Source organism: Sander vitreus, chromosome 15 (assembly GCF_031162955.1).
Source record: "Sander vitreus isolate 19-12246 chromosome 15, sanVit1, whole genome shotgun sequence".
NCBI lineage: Eukaryota > Metazoa > Chordata > Actinopteri > Perciformes > Percidae > Sander > Sander vitreus.
The window spans coordinates 21,329,945-21,352,718 of NC_135869.1; the positions used below are offsets into that span (position 1 = coordinate 21,329,945).

The window sequence follows — 22,774 nt, forward strand, 5'->3', positions numbered from 1 at the left end:
CAATGCCTGGAAGCATTGTAATGCAGGCTACAATAGCTCACTGGTTAGCTAAAGCATAACAAGGGTCAGTCATTACAGCTCAACTGGTGCCGTTGATATTAATAGGTACTGGCAGTGACTGCACCCTGTGGGACGCATCTCTGCAGGTTGGCAAGCTCAGGTATGGGCAAGCACAATATGAACAAGCGCACACAAACACACATGCACAGACTTGAAAGCATAAAAACACACCTGTTCATACTTGCTTTCATACACACACATGCACATAGAACAAGCAAGATGCAACAGTAGTGTTAGTAGAAGAATGTTATTTTGAACATCTTTCCACATTTAGTTCAGGCATAATATATATATATATATATATATATATTCAGGCATAATATATATATTTATATTAATATCGTATATATACTCTGCTCACTAAAATCACATATATCTCAGGTGTGTTGGCAAAAGTGATGAGTAAAAAGCTTTTTTAAAGGCAAATATTGTTTGAATCTGAGAGCCAAAAAATGAAATGCACATCATTGTAGCTGTTCACCAACAATGCACTTACAATCAAATGAAGCGTGGGAGTGTGTTACGTTAACGTTTAATTGAAGATTGAACATATACTCTACTTAAAATGGATGAGCTGCTGTTTGTTAATACTGAGTGGCATGTACTGTATATCCCCAATTTTAGTAAAACTTCATATTTAGAATCTTTCTCACCCAGTCTTCAAATTGATACGATGATTGGTACCAATGGAAGTGTAGCAAACTACACTCATTCAATATCACTGTTGTTCCAATTTACCATGGCATTTACTCACTGACAACTCTGTGATAAGAGTGATGTCTGTCCTGCTGACGCTCTAAATTTGTCTCTTTGTCTGTTACACCATCTGCCTGACTTTGCCATACATATGGCTGAAGTAACTGTAACTCAATGAAACAGAAGAAGAGAGGATGAAAGAGAAGAAGAGCGACAAAACAGGGCAAACGATGAAGGGAGGGAAGGAGAGAGAGAGAGAGAGAGAGAGAGATGGAGTCCCTATTAATCACATGTGGTAAGGAAGCAAATTGAGCACATTTCGAGGAGTCACATCAGCAGCAACTCCATTCTCTAATTAATGTCTTACTAAAGAAATACCTCCATCTACTGAAGCCTTTGTGTTTAGGTTATTTTTGTTGTAACTTATATTCGACTATGTTTGAATTGGAGGGATTTTGCTGGGCTTTAAAGAATTACACCAATGCTATTGATTCTCTGACCTTACCGACACAATTAACATGAGGTTAATGAGGTGTAAATGTACACAAAATGCATTGCAATCGATCAGAATGTGGATCAGTCAGACTACGTCTGGTGGTCATCTGGCTCACATTGTGATTGGATTAAAGCCAGGTGTGAATGCAGTCTGTACAGTGACCATATTCTCAGGAAGAAAATCAGCTTGACATGAAAGAAGTAGAGCCCATACAGTAGTATCGCTTCCCTTGCCCTGGGATGAGCCATGTTTGTTGGGAAGCTCACCTGCTCTGCCTATTGTATATTGAAATCACATTGCAGTCAGAATCCAGATAACGAAAATGTTAATTAATGCTAGGTGGGAATGCAAAGGCCTAATTATTGCTATTATGATGGCTGATTTGCTAAGCAGGAAAGAGAGATTTTCAGGAGAAGAAACTGATCTGCTTGTATGTGAAAGCGTGCAAGCAGATCATGTGAATACTATTTCACATTGTAATATTTTTATTTTTACTCTTTTGCATGTTTGTGTGCTGCTGCGCGTCCCTGTGTGTGTAACAAGCATAGTGTGTGTGCGCTTTGCACGAGCCTAGGCGCATTTTAGTAATGCGCTGTTAAAATAACAATGAAATGCTGCGTTATTGACTTTAGACCAGGTTTTTGTTGGTCAATGATCACTTTCCGCTGCCTCAAGATAGCAATACGCCAAGAATGCACCTGAACACACCTCCGTGTAAGACCAGCACGCCCATGGGCGCAAAGATGGGCGCAGGTGCATTTGCTATTTAAATAACGTCGGCGCTGGGCGGGAAATTGACAACTGCGTTGGGCTTTGCGCTGTGCTGGGTGCAAGATAGGGCCCAGAATGTTAATTGTGACATATAGAGAGAGAAAAATAATGAGAGTGAGGGATGAGGAGCAGGAGTTAGAGAATGTGCAAGTGAAACAGATGGAGTGGAAACAAATGTATTGTGATAACATCATTTAAAAAGTGCTTGGCTCTCTGAGGGCCCTGGCTGCCTTTGCACTCCTCTCACACTCGTTTAACTGGGAAAATGGCCAAAAGGATCAGCCAAAAGGACACGCACTCTCTCTCTCCCTCCTCTGCAAAGAGACTAAATTGCACAGAATTGTGCTGTCAAGTCTAATTTGGTAGAGAAATAGCACACTGGTTATTACTTACAGCAGGTTGTTTGGTGGTATGTGGTCTTAGTTGAAGAACAAAGAAAATGTGTTAAAAAAGTATTTATGGAGAGATGTAAGTTTGTGTGTGCAAACCCACATGTGTAGGCTACAGCACACACAACTGAACCTAACCGTAACCCTAACTGAGGGTATCAGAGGTCTTTAGTATAGAATAGGTTGCAATAACAAGAGGAGCAAGGGGTTACATGCCAGACATTTTACCCAAGCAAAGGTCAGGGCAGGGGTCAGCCCACTGAACCAAACTGTGGCTGAGAAAAATGCATTTTTTTCTACATAATATACTGCAGGGTCAACTTAGAGGCCAAGACTGATACTGTAAAGAAAATAAAGGGTGTACCAACAAATTCTGTCAGCCAACATGACCTTATTTATGTATCATTTAGCAAGCTTTTCTCTTTAGGGTTAGTAGTTCACAGCTTCTCATTTGTGTCATGGTCCCTGTTGCTGCCAACTCCTCTGTTGGCCTGGGGAGGGTGTAAAATGCCATGTGCCCGCTCTCTCTCACACACACACACACACACACACACAGATTCACACCATCTCCGGCAGTGTCCCCATTTCCCTAAAGAAATGCCCTGGAAATAGTAGGATCTGATGTATAGGCCGAGACACAACCCCCTGCTGGCTTCCCACATTAACTACTTTACAAGCTTAGTTTGACTCTTTTCTGACTTGTCCACCAACCATCTTCTATGACTGTCATATAAGATGATGTTTTTCCTCTCTCCTTGAGGCACCATTTATGTCACCACATCTCCTCCATACCTCCTTTAATTCTCTCTTTTGTTTCACTCTTTTCTCCCCCTTTCCTCTCCATGCCTCCTCTCCCATTGAACAGTTTGTCCCTCTCTGAGTTTCCACCACCAACTCAGCTACTTGGGGAGTGTGTGTGTGTCAGTAAGTTTAAAGCTGGTCTTTAATGACCTAAGCCCCAAAGCTCATTTGAGCTGCAGATATCAGCAGTCAACTAATGTCCAAACATCTGGTCTCACACTCTCTCACACACAGACACACACACACACACACACACACACACACGCCTTGAACTTTTATCATCGGCCAGAGGAAGGGTTTTAGCATCCGCCCTGACAGATGCCGCCCACACATCAACACACACATCAACACACACACACACCGCAGTCAGTGGAAAAACGCAGGAGAAGGATTCCGTCTGAGTATGATCCATATGTGTGTAACATATATCTGACAGCTAGGATTATGCATATATATGAGAGTGAGAAGAGCGAGAGAAAGTTGTATATGTATGTATGTGTGTGTGTGTGTGTGTGTGTGTGTGTGTGTGTGTGAGAGAGAGAGAAAAGAGAGAGAGAGAGAGAGAGAGAGAGAGACAGTGACAAAGCAGGGCCATTTCAGCAGGTCCGCTAGGGACCTGCTGAAATGGCCCTTTGCTTCGGTCAGTAAGCCTTTTCTCTCTCTTTCTCACCTCTCTCTCGCTACATGTCTTTTTTCTCGCTTTGATACTCCACTACTCCATCTATCTAAAGCTCTTCTCTCTTTGTTTTTTCTCCCCCTCACTGTCACCCCCACCTCTTTCTGTTTCTCTCCTCTTCCAGAGCTGATAGAGCGATAAGGGAATACACCCAGGAAAGAGTAAGGGTCACTGGACATAAGTCAGGGAAATGGCGAATGTCAGTGTTGAAAGTAAGTGTTATATATATATTATTTTTCCACCAGGTCAAAGTGCGCAAAAAAAAGAATCACTAAATCACCAAGGCATGCAGTGAGTCTTACATCCACATGCCCTTTCCTCAAAACACACATTTCTTTTTATTGCAATGCAATAAAAGAGAAGAAGATGGTGTGGCCAAGTAGAGGAAAGATTTTTTTACATTCAAAAATGTTGTATGTCTTATATTCAGTAATTATGGTTATTATTTTGTTTAGAGTAGACAATGGCACTTGGGGACACCTGGAAAAACTGTTGCTTACACATCCAGCAGTTACAGGGCAACATCGTTATTCATTTGTAGGGATGGAAGTCACCAGAGGCCCCATGATACAATATTATAACAATACGATATTATTGTGATTTTAAACATACTGCGATATTCTGCAATATATTGTACTTTATTACCTTTTTTCAAAATTCAAATTATATCCCAAACAAAAACTTTGTCAACATCTCTTTTATCTAAAAAGATAAATGTATCGGTTTGTTCATCTCACTTTACATTTTTTATTATTCTAGTACCAAAAAGTTAAATTCTCATGTGCAATTTATAAAATAAAAGATCTATACTTGGTGTCCATGTATCGATACAGTATTGCCACGGAAAATATCACGATACCACGCTGTATTGATTTTTTCCCTCACCCCTAATATTCACTCTCTTTTTGCTCTGTTTTTGGTCTCTACCAACTTCCTTATGGTGCTGACCAGGTAGTGTACAGTGAGTTTTTAGAGCCTTTTTGCTGAAAACAGCTGCCTGCTTCGGCCGAAAACATCTCTATGAGAGCGGTGAGAGTTAACGTTTCAGTCGCTGCCTGGACAGCTAAACAATGAGCTGAAACTCACTATAAAGCTCAGTGAAGTTGAGGGGAATTGCAGATTTGCACACATATTACCAATAGTCTGAAAGCTTTGCTGCAGTTAAAATATGTGTGCAATTCACTGTCATTCTAATATTTGTTATATTCTGTTGCCTAGTGTCTCGTATTGTGGCTTAACGTTTTTACAAATGCCACATTTGCAATTTTGACACAACTGATTGGGAATTTATCAAAATTATGATTATGAGCTCTGTTTTTTAATTCAGTCTCTGTTCTACACAGTTCTTCACTGTTAATACTAGATGCAGACAGCCATAAAATATCAGTAAGGCATATTCTCTCACTTGTACCTTTTGCATTCGGTCCCATTTGGTTTGGTGTGCAATCTGTTATTTGTCTGTTTGAAGACTTTTGTGTGCCGTTCATTTATAACTTAATTTACTCCCTCTTCCTGTAACTAAGACCTTTTGTCTTTTTTTGTCCTGATGTCAGTGTTACTCTGCCCTCCCTCCCACTCTCTCTTCCTTTCAGTGTGGAAGACGTCTGAAGTTGCAGTCACCAGAGCAATTAGAGACTTCATGTTCCTCCTCACTGTCAAGAGGAGGCAAGGATACACACACACACACACACACACACACACACACGCACACACACGCACACACACGCACACACACGCGCACACACACACACACACACACACACGCGCACACGCACACACACCACCCATCCTCTGCTGTCCTCTGTGCTGACAGGCACTGGGCAAAAGTTGACCCTGCCACTGTGCTAGCTATCTCCCTCTCTTTTTTCCCCTCCTTTACTCTGTCTCCTTCTCACGCCCTGCCTTTTCAAGAAAAGTGCTAACTAGCAATCTCTCACTTCCTCTTCTCTCTCCGCCCACCTCTCCAAGCGCTATCAACCATCTCTTTCGTCTCCATCTTTTCTCCTTCTCTTTTATCCGTCCTTCACAGAGAAGTTAAAAACTTGTCCTTCACTCTGTGTTATGCTTTTGTGCCTCTCACCAACCCTCCATCCCTTTCTATCTGCCTGATAATTACCCCTTCTCATCTACGAGCTACGTCTCTCTCTCTTCCCATTTTTCTCTTTCTTTTATCTTTCCCTGTTGATCTCATACTCATTTCCTTCGTTTTCCAGTGTGTCACATATGTTTGCATTACATTTGTATGCATCTGCCCCTGCTCATTTGGCCAAGTCTGATATCTTGTGACTCGACTCTTGTGATAGAGTTGAGTCAGAGTACATGTGAAGTGCTGCAAATAAGCAGACTGCATCTACAAATCATCTGAAAGCGCCATCTCCAATGTGTCTATTTCTCGGTCCCACTTTTCTTGATTCTGAATCCATTGAACTGAACAACTCAAAAGGGAAGATGTTGAATGCCAAGAGAAATTCGCAATAAGCTTATTTATCATGTCATATTAGATCAACACAATGGGGCTTCCCCAAAGAACTCCCTGACTTGCATACTCATCTAAGACTTTTCTCCAGCTATTAGGCAGCGTTGAAATGATGCCACACTTTTCTCCAGCTATTAGGCAGCGTTGAAATGATGCCACATTCTAATATCAGCGTCTTGAAGAAATTAAATTCATCCATCTGTCAGCCCTGTGAAACTCGCTTTGATCTCTCTAAGGTGAGCTTGGCTATACGCCCCCTACTATCTCTTCATCAGAGGAAATGAGAGACCTCAAATTATATTCACAACCACTGTGGTCCTGTGGGCAGTTGTATATCATTCATTTCTTGTGAAGTGCGGTGAGGACAGCATCACACATGATAGCTGGGGGAAGGTGAATCACTACTTTATGCAACCGCATGCGGGAGTTTTGTGTGCACTGATGCAGTGAATGCCCATCACCCACTGAAGCTCAAGTGAGGGAAACTCTCTCCACAGTTCTGTTTGACCATTAAAAAAAGTGCTGCAAGGTTTCCACGACTTTACTTCCAACATGTAATGATGCATTTGTGGAATGATCTGGTCTTGGCATAATTGTGACCCATTAATTGGTAACGTGACGTTCATGCCTCATATAGCCAGGACACAAAGACTCTATACTCAAAGGCACTAAAAGGGTATGTGATCTGCAGGTCCCCTTGATATTGTAATGAGTCTTCTTAGTCTGCTAATGTGCTCATAAGTAATCGTTATTAAAGGGTAGACCTCAAAGCCCGCACAGCAAGTGGGCAAATGGTTCATGCTGAAACATACTGATGATCAATCAAAATGCAGAATATTCATAAACATCCCTTAGTGACTCACGCTTTCCTCACACTTCCTACGAACCTAAACAATTGGAATGGAAACGTTGCCAGAGTTTGTTCTCCTGTACAAAACGTTATGTTCTACGACACAACCTCACTCTCCTTCCTCTAGAGTCAATGGCAGAGCCAGGAATCTGAAGTTTAACATTTCTCTTAAAGTCTGAAAAAGCTGTCCTTGCAAAAGGAAAAGGAAGTTATAATTAATTTGGTTACAGGCTTTGCTTTCCCTCCCTAAATCCTGAATATCTTATTTTAGAGTTAATCTCCCCATATTTGTAATTCAAAATATGTATATATATATATATTTATATATATATATATATATATATATATATATATATATATATATATATATATATATTTATATATATATATATATATATTTATATATACACATGTTAAAGCATGCAACTAGAGTTTGCTTTTGTTTTTATAGCAGTAGTCATCGGCAAAACATAGCAGAATGTATTCTGAAAAGAGACAATTTATTCTAAAAGTGAGAACAGACTGTGAGCTGTCACATTTGATTTATTAGTAATTCTGTCTAGTGGCAGTTTAGCTTCCAAGTGTAACAAGACAAGAATATTTGCAGTAGAATAAGTTTTGCTCATCTGTAGTTGTCTTTACAGCTGCCTCTGGTAATAACCATAGAATTCATATTCAAACCAATACAATGAGTTTTTCTTGCTTTTGTTCAAATCCTCCTGTTTCAAGGACGACGACGACGTGGAGAGTTGGCCAAAATAGTCCCTATTACATAGGCATTTTATTGCCAGACGAGAACTTTTACTCGAGGCTAAGCGCAGGCCTGTCACCAGTTTATTTACATATTGCTATTAGAAAGATCTAGCATCATCATCATTTTTGGGGCATTTGTAGGCCTTTATTTGACAAGGCAGCTGAAGACATAAAAGGGGAGAGAGGGGGGAATGGCATGCAGCAAAGGGCCGCAGGTCAGAGTCAAACCCAGGCCCGCTGCATTGAGGAGTAAACCTCTATATATGGGCGCCCGTTGTACCAACTGTGCTATCCAGGCGCCCATCTAGCATAATTTTAATTGGAAAACATTTAGATTCATTTTCCAGAATGTTTAGTTTGTTAAAGTGCTTTCATGCTCATGCTTTTTGGCTTTTTCCCTTTCCTTTATTGTGTTATATAACTCTTTTGTGCATGTTATAGGTTTACAAAGTGAAAAAGCCCAAAGTCCACCCCCAAAGGGACTTACCATCTCCAACAGAAAACACTGTTCACAAACTGCTCCAAACAGCTCTATTGTAGTCCTGCCTTTACTTCCGTGACAAACGTGCGTCACTTTGTAGCACACGTTATAATGCTCACCTAGCTGCTAGTGTGGCACACCCTCATACTCTGCTTCTGACTGGCTAGTAGTCCTTACCTAGGTACTGCGCATGTGCGACTCCCAACAAAGATGGAATAGAAATGTGATGCCTCACTCTGTAGCTAAAACAGAGAGCTCAACACACAGGGTGGAAAGAGGAGCTGCAGCAATGTGCAGTACAACAACAATATGGTCTTTTTTGAAAATTAAACCATGTAAACCTTTTCTGATATAACCTCTGAATACAATTATGAACCTGAAAATGAGAATAATATGAGCACTTTAACATTATGGAAATGCGACATTTTAAAATTCTTCTAAAAATCGCTTGACAAATGGAAACACAACTACTAACCTGATTTCTGCTCTCGACTAAATAATTTGTGCCCACCTTTATTAGTGCTCTAAATTGAATATTGCTGAATATTGCATTTGGTCGCTCTCTCGTCACCCAAACAAAGTCACTAAGCCACAAATATACAGTAGTTGAATAGGTTAACTGCATGCTGCCTCTGATCTTCAGGCTTTTTTTCCACATTCCAGCTTTCAGACAAAAGCCCAATATGTGTGGCTCTAGTTGGAGGAGGTGCACGCACACAGAGCTCACAAACATCTCATAAATCACTACTAGGTCTGTCCCCAACTTGACCAGGCAGCAAGTCAGTCATCATCGCCTCATTTCACGGTCATTATTGTGCTCACTGTAACTTTCTTCAATCATGCACCCATATTTTTTAATAAAACTGTATTTGGAAGTTTCAAATCTGTCCAGGAGAGTTTTTGGGAGGTCGAAAGCAAAGAACAGACTCACTGCACTGCAGAATGACTCATACAATTTATATAGCACTTTGTGGATAATAGATGAGAAATAGCAAACTACAAAGCACTCACTTGGATAAAATGTACCCTGCAGTTAGTGGTGATGGAGTCATTAAATGACTTATTAAATTCTCTCAAGACTCCCAGTTTGTGTAAAGCAACACTTCTGAGTTGAGCTGACATAAAAAGGAAGACATGATTCTTTTATAAGTCAAAAAATAAGGCAGCAAGAATGTGATAATGGAAGGCGGAAAACAAAGAGAGAAAAAAACATCATAATTGTTCCTATGTGCGTACAAGCTTAGATTTCTTTTCTATTATTGTGTGAGTATGTCCCTATGCCTTTCTGTTTGCTACCTCTTAAATGTATCTGTGTGGTACATATAAAATGCAATCTGCCCTGCTGTCTAAAGTATTGCCCAATAGACAATATAGCATATATAGCATAACACAGTGCCTACGCAGAAAGTGGATAATGTCAGCCAGGCATCTGAATGCAATTCTCTTCGAAGAATGTGACATTGAACTAACCCATAACCCAATTATGGCTGCAATTCAAGAACAGTGTCTACATAATCCGTAATCCAACAGCGGGGGATCGCAATAAGTCACACACGCACACACACACACACACACACACACACACACACGTTTGTACACATGGATTGATACAGTACATGTACACACAGGCATTGGCAAAAGTATTTAACGTGTAAATAACAATAATACACCCTATTGTCCTGCAGCAAAAAAACTACAAATGAAAAATAAGGCACCTACAAGGCAGCTGTACACACCAAGACATGTCCTACATAACATACCTAGCGAATCTAAATAGTTAACAAGCGTATCTAAGCCATAGGCAGGGTGGTTTCTAATTTACTTTTTCAATGATGGGCTATGTGATGGTTGTGAGACTGTTCACAAACACACTGCAGTCAGTAAAGAAGTCAATCCAGTCTGTGAAGTGGTTTGTGGTAAATCCACGTGACATCATATCGGTTATGCAAAGATTCCTCTGAGGATCATGGTTAGGCACATTTCACTCGAGTTGCCTAGTTGTTGCATTTCATTCAAAGATTCTTATCAACAGAATTTACCTGATGAAGGTCTGAGTCACGTTGTATTTTTCTAAATAAATGATTGCTTGCGTAATGGTCAGTGTGCTGGACTCTTCTCTAAGCTATTCAAAGATTCTTGGAAAATGATTGCATTGGTTGGTGAATTCTGGCGTCTGTCAGAACAAGGAAATGGAATAAACAAATGAGATGAGTGAGTACCATAATGTAGCATTACTCATCCTGTTTTAGTATTATCTTTTGACATTGACTGTGAACTGTCATATAGTATAAAAAGCACATGTTTAGTGCAGCTGTGAAACTATGAAAGAGTAATGCATGTGAAATAGGTCGCACAGAGGCTTGATACTACAGTAGTCATTAGAGTCACTTTAAGCCCTTCATCTCTTCTCCACTGTTCCCCTCTCATCTCCTCTTCCCCTCTTCGACAGTACCGGCACTAATGGAGTTCAGACTAGACCTGAGGGAGAAGAGAGAGGGAGGAGGGGTAGGAAAGAAGCAGGGAGTGAAGAAGAAGTGAGAAAGAGTGATGAGAGTAGGGATCATGAAAATCAGTATTGATACTGGTATTCCTTTTAGCTTTGGGATTTATTTTGGCAGCATTAGCATTCTAATACGTTTCATTTATCCTTAACATAGGTTTGTCTCATTAATGTTTACACCTCTTTTAAAAAGGAGCACCCCACCCTGCCCCCCCAGGGTAAAAGGACAACAGTTCATACTTGAAGCAGAGGCTCATTAAAAAAAGTGGAACACTCACATTACTGCACAAGATGAAGGCAAAGAATAAAAGAAGTTTGGGAAGCAACAACATCTTGAGAGAGAGGGAACTGATGCATACGTTTAAAAGGAGTGATTGCATTTGTGAGTGAGAACACAATAGAAAGCAAAAAAGAAGAAATGACAGAAAACAGACAGGAGAACAAGCACAAGATAAAAGAAAGACAAGAGTGTCACTGAGAATTAAAGAAATTCTTTTGAAGTTCTTTAAGAAAACATCTGTCAAAACAGAACAACCATTCAACATGTAGGCTACACACACACACACACACACACACACACACACACACACACACACACACACACACTAGGGGTGGAACGGTACACAGAAGTCACGGTTCGGTTCATACCTCGGTTCAGACATAACTTCCTTAGGTCAAAACATAGAGCATGTTAACCTCCTTTTATCAGCCAAATATCTTCCTGTTATTTCCTTTTATCACAGAGTTTTGATGGTCCAAAGTAAACTTCATTAGCGGTTACATTTTTTCGATTATTAATGAGTGTTTTTCATTTAAAGGTTCGACTACATGCTTATTCAGTAGACCATTTAGTGTTCTCCACAATCCCAGACTTTCATATTGCATGCTTGTTTACATGGAAAGCAAAACAAGCTATAATGGCATATATCTATATCGGGACGATTGAAACAACTGTTTCAACCATCCCGACCTGGCTGTAACTCCATGTATTTTAAGTAAATGCACAAATATCTGTGTTTATACAATAATTTATGGAGGTGAGACATGGAAAAGCAGTTTTAGAAAGATGAAAATATATTTGAGCCCACCAGGTAGGGGGTCGAGTTTTCCCATGTTATCCTATGGAGACTGACGGGCTGTGGGTCGTTAAGGGCACTTATTTGTATGTGCAGTGCCCTAACCCACGTAAAAACCTAGTGAAACGACATTTATCACAATAGAAACATGATATAAATGGGAAAACTTACTGTTCTAGCTATAAAAATGGCAGAATCATCCACAGTGCATGGTATTTCAATAACCGCTTCATGATGACGGCGATTAGTTGTTAACAGACATTCACGAAGACGTATAGCCCCGCAACAATCTATCTAAAATAACACCTTTTGGGAGTACCATTCATGATATGTAGTAAAATATTGAAGTTGTGGGAAGTTTAAATGGCTCAAACTGTATGTTTCATCCATCCCCCCATGCTGTTTCAGTTGTCCCGGCCAGGAGGGACGAATGAAACATTACGCACGTCCCACTTTTGCTGTAATAATTCCTGAACGGTTTTGTTCAAAGCTGAAAATGCAACTGTATTTGACAGATGACAGGTGTAGGTTGCTAGTGACAAAATATTAGCTTTCAGTGCGATATGATCGCTTTGTAAATTACATTTAATTAAAAAGTGTTTCAACTGTCCCGGCTCTCCCCTACTGTTCCACCATTAACACACACACACACACACACACACACACACACACACACACACACACACACACACACACACACACACACACACACACACACACTCAGATCAAGTGACACACCTCACAGCAAGTTTCATTGCAAAAGAAAAGACTATCTACTGTGTAGCCCTACAGCAACTTTTCCAAAAGCCACAGAAAACAGAAGGACAGAAAGAAAATGTTTAAAGAAAAAGAACACCGCAGAAAAAGAGAGCGAGAAGATGAGAGAGAGAGAGTAGGTGATGTATCCCAGGTGTGCGCTCTATCCTCAGCAGTAGTTAAGAGCAAGACACAGCAACGCCTCAGCCATCCGTCACTATGGAGATAACAAGCTGTCAGGGCCAGGTAGGATCATGGGCCACAGAGGCCGGTCACTCTGCTTGAACACCACAGGAGCCAATCAGAGTAGAAGGGGAGAGGGTTAGATAATGTGAATAGAAGGATAGTTACTGGCATCAAGCTCTTCAGTGGAAAAAGGAGAGGAAAACAAGACAAAAAGAAAGAAACCAAGAGGAGAGAATTGATGGAAGGAAAAAAAGGGGTGGTGCAAAACACGTGAGAGTGGAAGAATGAAGCTAATCATAAAGAAAGAAAAAAGAAATAAAAAGGAAGGAGTTGGAAAATTTTGAGAAGTTCATGCAATTGTAACAATGTTTGGATGGGGAAAGAAATAAGAAGGCGCCCAGAGCCATTCATCAGTCAATGCTCAGCATCTAAACAACTCATGCCAGCACATTTCCTTTTCTGAAATGCTGTGTATTGCTAACAATTACCTTTCTTTCCACTTTGAAAATACAGCTAAAAATGCCCCTATACAATGTATTTACAATTTAGGAGTCTGGAACAAGCAGTGCAGAAAAAGTGCAACAGTGGAAGAAGTCCAAAACAAAACACAATGGTAATCATTTCAGGAGATGAGAGTATTGCTCTTTTATATGTACACATATATTACGTAATAAAACTAAAATATTCCTCAAGCCAAAAGGGACATCACATAAAACTCCATAGATATTGCACCTTCAAACACATCAGTACATGACACTTAAATTAAGTAGATGAAAAACTGATATCTATCTTTCTCTGTGTTTCTGGCATGAGTAACTGTTGACAGGTCAGGTGTCACTGAATGCATTTGATTGCGCTTTATGAGGTATAATGGAGTATGAGTGACCTGGCATGTTCTCATCTTGATCTGTAGAAAAAAGCGTTGATGAGAGGCAATCTTCACCACTTAACTAAGACCCAATGCAACAGACTGGCTGCAGTCTGCACACAGAATTACAGTCTTTTCTCTCCATTTAAAAGATTGACCAGGTGAAAGCTATGACCCCTTAAGGTGCTTACACATCTACCAGACGGCCGACCGTCGGCAGAAAAGGCAGTCGGACTGATCAGTCGGGTCCCCGAGGTCCAAAAAAATGCCTCAAAACACACTGAGGCGACGCCGACTTGAGCGTACGCTCTGCGCGTCTGCGCTTCTCTGTATTGTTTCCCAGAAAATGAAAACCGGCAGCTGATAGGACGAACGCGTCACGTGGGTCTTTTTTCTCCGGATATTCACAACCAGACTGTCATGGCGGCTTGTTCAGATTACGATCTCATATTGTACCAAAATAGTTCACCGAAACGTGTTTCTGAAAACATTTTAAGCTAGAAATAGGCCATGCAGTTGCTGAATCTGTCCTCATTTCAGATTGACAAAGGTCAGTTTAAAAGGTTTTCATCAGATTTTGAGAAGCTCATCCGCTCGCCATTTCCGGGTGAGTCCCGACTGCCCTGTCTCCGACTGAAAATGTCGGGTCGGCCAAAATGAAAGCTGACGGCTCCTGACGGACGACGGCACGGAACACACCGATTAGACTCGAGTCACCGACCTTGCCAGGCGGTCCGACAGCCGATAATCGGCTCTGTGTGTCAGCGCCCTTAAAGATTTCTCCTGTAAAATTGGCTGCAGTGGAGAAGAGGAGATGCTGATGAAACGAGAAGCTGAGGAGGAATGACTTATATTAACACAAAGATTCTTTAATAGGGTCAAATCTAACATTGAGAAGTTGAAGAGCTACTGATGCCGCCTGGATGGAAGACTGGATATGCTAATACCTATATCTATATGTATATGTATGCATGTATCTGTCAGTAGTGGTGAAATAATTATTCAGATCCTCTACTTAAGTAAAAGTAGCAATGCCACATTGTAGAAATACTCTGCTATTGTTGTCCTGCATTCAACATGTTTAAAGTGCAGTATTAGTATCAAAATATTATAAAAAAAATAATATATATTATGTTATTGATTGTAATTATTCTGTAAGCATCACTTTAATGTTGCAGCTGGTAAAAGTGGGACTTATTTTACCTACTTGATATGTTGCTTGGTAGCCAATGAATCTATAATGATGCATCATAATTCATTTGTTGATTAAATTTTGTATTAATAATCTGATTCTGCAAAGTAACTACAGTAGTAACTAAGTCTGTCAGATATATGTAGCGCAGTAAAAAATCCAATAATGTCCTCTGTAGTGGAGTAGAAGTATAGAATAGAATACAATTGAATTACCCAAGTAAAGTACGAGTCAATTGTACGGTAGTACGGTAAGTACAGTATTTGAGTAAATGTACTATTATCCCTGCTGTCTGTCAGTGTGTGCATGCAAATGGCTGTATACATGTAGCAGAATATAGTAGTACACAAATTATCACCATAATGAATTTATCAGAGGTGAGTGGGACTGTACTGGGCCACACATCTGATCTGCTATCAGTCTTGACAGAAGTGAAGTAACAGCTGCTACAGTGTGTCTCTACAGCAAGTCAGTATAAAGAGAAGAGCAGAGAGCTGCAGACCGTCAAAAAATGTCTAAATAAATAAAAAAAGGTAGAAAACAAGATTGAGCATGCAGGGCAGATTTAACACATGATACAGATGTAAATACAATATCTACAGATATACATATATTTAACTATAACAAAGAGTGAGTGGGGGAGCAAAGTAGAGGGGTCTAAGATGATACAGAGGAATGGAAAAGAGGAATAAACGAAGGCGACAGATTGGCAATTAACTCAACTTTGTTGTAAGAGGATGGACACAAAATCAAATTAACCTCATATCAGTATCAACAGATTTGAGAAGCGGGAATGAGGTGAGATTAATGAAATTAGTTTGAAAACAAAGAGAGAAGGATTAGGGTTCATCACAGTACTGTATGTAGACGGTAGAGTGTGAGAGTGCACTCTGAGGAGCAATGGGGGGGGGCGGAGGGGGGAGGGGGAGAGAGAAGTGTGTGGGGTGCAACACAGAGAGGTGTTTCAGGTGCTCTGCAGGCAAGCGTGGGAGAGCATCATAGTGTGTGTGTGTGTGTGTGTGTGTGTGTGTGTGTGTGTGTGTCAGTCACTGAAGGCCTCTCACAGTTACTGTGTTGTGAACAGAATTATTGATCTGCAAAGAGATGGTGAAACAATCACTTATTGCCCCCCTACACACACACACACACACATCTACACTGCATGAGCACAAGCAAAACTATTTGATGACGGTGAAATGAGGCTGATCTTGTCACTGTAACACTATGGTCCGCTAGCATACTGTTTTATCAGCAAAGTCTTCACAACAAAACTGTGCTGTGCTCATATTTGCTAAGTACATAAGCAACCCAACGTATCTATATACAGTTCTGTCTGCTTTAGTACGATCAATACACCTACTCAAACGGGTACAAATCATTGTTCCACCAAAGTCCCACACAAACAGTAAATGCACACATACATCTTTCTAGTCCTACAGAAGAAAAGGCACAAAGCCTGTGAATATACTGCCATCCCACACACACACACACACACACACACACACACACACACACACACACTTCAGCAACTTCAAAACTGTCTAAACTAACACAGTCATAAATGGCAAAAGTAACACTTCACTAACCAGCATGGACTGAAGTGTGCGTGTATGTGTTTTCTTGGCTCTCCAGCTGATTCCACAAGAGGAAAATCACCTCAAGTCACGGCAATAACAACCTTCCCTCAGACTTGATCTCATTCAACTTTCTCACACTCACTTTATATTTTTCTCACACACTCTCTTTCTCACACACACAAACGCACATACACACAGGTGTGTCTCTCTGTGTTTTAACATGCTTACAGTTTCAGCCACCATGGGTGTTCAGCAACCAGTGAGCTGCAATATTGGAGTGAGTGTGTGTGTGTGTGTGTGTGTGTGTGTGTGTGTGTGTGTGTGTGTGTGTGTGTGTGTGTGGGTATGTTTTTACCCTGTGGCGTGGGGCCAACAGAGAGCAGCAGAACTCAGCCATTAGCAAGCAGTGTAAAATCCTTCTGAAATCCTTCTTTTCCTCCAAACATCAAAGATGGAGTCTAAAAGGCAAACAGAAAGTCTCACTGTCCAGTTTCATCTATCTGACTGCCTATATTCTCCCTCTGATGTCCTGATTTTCTGGGCACCCATTTGTTTGTTTGTGATACAGACATATTACCATGGTATGAGTCTATCCTCACATGCTTCCTTCCAGTAAATGCGCAGGTTGAATATACCGTAAAGTCAAACTCCTAACTTAGAAGGCATTTCATGGGCTTTTGCCATAACTAATTTTCTGTCTAAAAACGCTGTCTTGTTGTCTATATTAAGACATTTGCTCAACATGGATTCATTTAACACAGCCTATGCCCTCCATCATTCATTCCCTATCTTTTCTTTTCAAATTGTACTGCATTCTGGTATTTGGTATTTTAAATTTAAACAGAAAAAGCTTGAGAATTTAGTTGCCCCTCACAGATGACAATGATAGGTCATGTGTTCAAAAAGGTTTGAACTGACCGACTGACCAAATAAACATCTTACTGACATTGCAATCCTTGGAGCCCTGCACTCCGACTAGTGGTTGTTAATAGGGCCATGGTCATATTGCACTTAGATGTACATACACTTTCGCAGCAGTGCCGCAGCCAGCCCAGTGTGGTCTTAAGATAAGATAAGGAGTGAAAGGATCACCCACTTAGTCTCGCTGCCAATGTCATAAAGGAGAGAAACTGAGCAGACAAAAGGCTCTAATAAAAAGCAACTGGAGCACCAGTGTTAGCTGGGGAGATGAAAAGATGCTGCATCAAAGGTGTACCAATGAAGAAAAGAGGTTAAGAATGAGGTTAACAAAGGTGAGTGTTTTAAACAGATACAAATAAAGTGCATTGCATGAGGACAACTTCATATTTGAAACTGAACATGCACTTGGAGCTGTTACGTGTACAGGTGAATAATAAGGGTTAGAGAATGATGAAGCATAAGTGATGAAGTAAATGTTGTCGTTAAGGTTAAGGTTAAAAGGAGCCAGCTCCACCAGTAAATGAAAGGATATGGACTGGAGACCATACGGATGCACCAGTTGCGAGGACAGGTGGTTTGCTTTAGGCAGAAGAAGACCACAGGTGCCAGCTCTGGGTAGGGCAACACAAGAGTGCTTAGGTCACTGCCGATACTGACGTCATCACCTGAACCAACTTCTTCAATGATGTCATCAGCCTGAGCCAAGCCATATTCCTCCCTCTGCCCTGGCCCTGCTGAGGAAATGCTCCCCAGCGGCACAGGACACTCCTCGCTCGTCATGGCAACCAAGCAGAGATCTGAAAGACAACGCAAGTTGACACTGGGATTAAAGGAATGAAATAATTATCACGTTGTTTGATACACCACCGATTTCCATGAGACTTTAGATAACAAAAAATTGCCTGCTTGGATTTAATTACCATGCAGTACTGTATGCACTGCAGCAAATTAATTGCAATTAAAATGATTCATTTCATGATGGTTTGACTGGACAAGCAGGCTTTTGGCTATGCAGTCACTCACACAGACCACTTGATCACCCCCATGTCATAACATCACCTCACAACTCACAGATATTTAATAATTGTTGTTTTCCAGACCGAAAGGCCCATTAGTCTCTCGCTGTCTCTTAGCCCTGCATAAGCAAATGCTCTTATCGTAAACTCACTTGTCTGCATAACGGAACTCATTGCTTACTGATAACAATCACCTCTCGCAATCAAACACACACAGAGGAGTATGGCAGAAATACAAAATCAATGTCAACAGTCATTGCACATTCACTGACAATTAATTTAGACCCATCACAGTGTTGTGGGAGAGGAAATGGCTTTCCATCTCTTATCACGTAGCTCATGAATGTATTCACTTTTATCTGTGTATATAGATCAGCATGCATATACATAGACACACAAAATGAGTATGTGTTTTTGCATGCTCAAATGTGCAATTATAACACATGCCTGTATATTAAAACATTAGATACAACAGATAACACAATGCTGCATATAATTTGGCTTTCAGTGCATTGGCTCATGTAAGAAAAAAAAAAAGCCAAATACTGGAGTTTCAATTTATAAAGAAGTGGTGTCATGAGTTCACATGTCGTTTCAAGGATTCAAAGGCAAACGGAGGACTAATATAAGAAGAAGAAAAAAAGACCAATGACACATAAAATGACAGTCGGCAAGCAAGTCAACCATTACCAGAGTTTAAGTGAATGCATAATAACATACTGGACTTGGTAGTCCTCTTGCTTTTAACTGGCAGCCAAAGGAGGCAGCCAGCAAGAGGTGAGGAGCCAAGCGAGAGGCTGGACATATGCACACACACACACACACACACACACACACACACACACACACACACACACACACACACACACACACACACACACAAAGACAGACTTTAAGGCTGTGATATTTGCATGTCTGTGCTACAAAGCAAGCAGATAACTACAAACATGCATGCGTAGGTGTGGTTTCCTTTATGTGCATGCGTTCATGCATGACTAAATGTGTTTGCTTGCACTAAATCCTACCATAGGATTAAGTGCTAGTGGGAGAGCAGTTTGTTTTTATAGGTAGGTTAATGATATTAAAGGCTATTCATTACAAGCTAAGAATATAGGACAGTGGTGATTTAGTACCCGGTATCTCTCTCAGCTCCAGAGCTAATACTCTGACAAGATGTTAAAACCAGGTGGAGAGATCAAAACATTAGAAAGCGGAAAGTCACCCACCACACACAGCGATACACTGATACAGGAAGTCTCTCTCTCTGCCTCATAATTATTTGGTAGTATACCTACTGTATGTATGCATGTATTACCCCATTACATTCACATGCATATTGTTTTGCCTTTCCAAAAATGGCATTTTGAGTTAGCTTCACCATGGCAACAGCTGCTTCCAGTGAAGGCAGGGATTTTATTCTTACTCTGCAGTGTTTTATTTCCCGTGACAAAGCTTCTTAGGCTACGTTCAGATGGCAGGCAAATTTGATTTGTTTCTGAAATCAGATCAGAACTCAGATCAAACAATCGTGCTGTTTGAAGGACTGTTGTTCTCCTCCTCTATAGTGCTCTGCTCGTAGCAACATTGATTCTGCTCAGCACTTCCGTCACTCTGGATTTGTCGTTGTGTGTCGTGTTGCGAGTAATGTTATGCTATTTCGTTGATTTACCATTTTAGCTAAATGTTCGCATTTGGGCTTTTGTTGTAAAAGTAAAAATGGAGGAGTAAAGCTGTTTTGGTTCATGCTGGTTCTGACTACTACAAAGGCACTTTGAAATACGATTTGAGCGGCCAGTCTCGGGACTGAGATAGAAATCCGATTGGAATCGCATTTCGAGCCACCTCCAAATGTGGTTTGGACCCAATTTACAGAAAATGCAATTCATGTGATTATTTGCTGTCCAGACTTTCTAAAATCAATCTAGATACAATCTGGATATACCAAAAACCTGATTTGGGCTGGTAGTGTGAACAAGGCCTTAGAGAGACCCTGCAGCTATTATGGGCAACTACAATTAAGCAGGAGATGGCTTTGCAGAAAGGAGTGCGTTATGTGGATTCTGTGTATGAATATTTGTCTGTCTACGGTGTGTCTGTAGTGAAGACAGTGAAAAATATGCCATTAGCCTTACATTTGTTATTTAACTATCGCTGCTACAATATTCCTGCATGCTGGGAAAGCTTCCCCTAAATGTGATTTTTGTGATGATGACTGATGATGAATGCATTCGTTTGACACAGAGAAACTGAGATAGAGAGAGAGAGACTACCCTCAAGGCCCCCACTGCTGCGTCAGCACCACCACACAAACACATTCACACTTCCTCAACATCCATTCTCTCACACATTAACACCCTTAATTGGGGTAGTGAATATACAGTCACCCATTTAGCTGCACTATGAGCTAAAGGCTGCGATAAGCCATTGAAAAACTTGCTTTCCCCCTCCCACACACAGTCACTGCGACAGTCTGAGGCAAACACAGGAAGAGGCTCAAGGAAAACAACAGCGAAAAACATACTGTGAATCCATAAGGGGTTTGGGCAACACATTCTTCATTTCAATCGTTTCATACTGCCAATTTGAATATACTGTAAAACAGCAGAGAAAAGCTGTGTTTTTAGTCCTGGCTGGCTGTTTCCACAGAGATCCAAAATCTGATGCATGATACCCAAGGGATACAAGTAATTACTACAATTCTCAGTGAGTCATTGAACAAGCTCAAAAGTTAAGGCTCAAGATAAGGAATTAAAGGCTTAAAACAAGAAACTATGTGAGCTTCCAAATCTGTGCTTGATGCCTGTGATCTATGCATGTTCAGTATTACATTAATGTGTAAAGTGCTTTTAAAGAAGAATGATTGTTGGGTTGTTCCTTAAAGCTAAAATCAACAAGGAGAAACAACGTCTCTATGTCTATGTGCCATTGTAGTGCATCTGTGAAGCTGCTTCTCCTTGTTATAGTTAAAATATCACTGACTGACCCTGTGAAATGAACATTTCACTGAACTGATGAACTTAGGCAGTATTGGTATGAGCAATACACCTTAACTAGAATTCCTTGATTTGTACAGTTTTACTCGCAAAACATCATGGTGATGCAGGTTTCTTTTCTACCTCCTGGTGTCCGCTCATATCTCCTATTGTGCTATGCATAGGGTTAATATTGCTTTTCAAGGAAGTCTACATCTACTTTGAAAAGAACCGATACTAAATTTGACATATCGTAGGACATAATACTAGGGCTAGGTACCGAATTCAATACTTTTTAGGCACCGACCGAATTGCCTCTAAAGTATTGAGTGTTGAAAAATGCCTCATCATTCAATACCCAATTTTAATACCTAAGGAGTAAATCTCATCAGAGTGAGTGATCCAATAAGCATGCAGCATGCTTCTACCAAGATCTAATAATGCTGGTGATTGGCTGTCGTATGTTACACGTCCTAGAGACACACAGGAAAAACCTTTCTGTTTTATAAAATTGGTATCAAAAAAAGTATTGTTTAGGAACCGGTATCAAAGTCTCAGTATTGGTATTAGTACCGGTGTCTGTAAATAAAATTGAATTGAAATTGAATTGTGTGTCAGGTGATTTGAGACAATGCTAAGCCCAGCATAGCACTCACAGACAGCCAGGGATCTGACTGTCACACCAACTTAACACTGTACCTGGTTTAAACGTCTCTTAAATTCCTTCTCTCACTGTGTTAAAACCCAGTAGAGGAAGCTCAATATCATGACTTGAATACACACACCATCACCTGTGTGTGACTGGGCTGAAAAATGAGCAAGAACATTGAGCATATGAGAAAACACTGGGCAGATCCCTGATGATTTATACCGTCCCAGATGGATGTGTGTGTGTGTGTGTGTGTGTGTGTGTGTGTGTGTGTGTGTGTGTGTGTGTGTGTGTGTGTGTGTGTGTGTGTTTCAGAAGAAACATGCACCATTGGACTATTCAGACACAGAGAGTGGCTAATGCTATTATAATCACCCCTTTGAGAACACAACTTAGACTACACAAACCCCATGCACAAACACTACACACACATTCCCTCACAACATACACACTCCCTTTCTCGTCAGCTTTGTCAGTCAATGCTTCATCCAGTTACCCGAGACAAACCAGTTTTGATACCTATTGCTGAGTGATCAAAACAACACATTACCTTGTTATTTAGACTATCGATATTTTCAATGACAGTATAATGTATTTAGAAAGCAGCCAGTG

At 40.6% G+C, this 22,774-nt stretch overlaps 1 protein-coding gene across 1 annotated transcript in view; it reads right to left on the reverse strand.

Moving 5' to 3' along the window:
* Positions 1-18,305, reverse strand: part of LOC144529859 (voltage-dependent T-type calcium channel subunit alpha-1I-like) — a 116,189-nt gene extending 97,884 nt beyond the window's left edge. Inside the window, 1 exon segment of the mRNA XM_078269200.1 lies at positions 18,058-18,305. Coding sequence (XP_078125326.1) covers positions 18,058-18,305 — 248 coding nt within the window.
* Between the last annotated feature and the right edge of the window lie 4,469 nt (positions 18,306-22,774).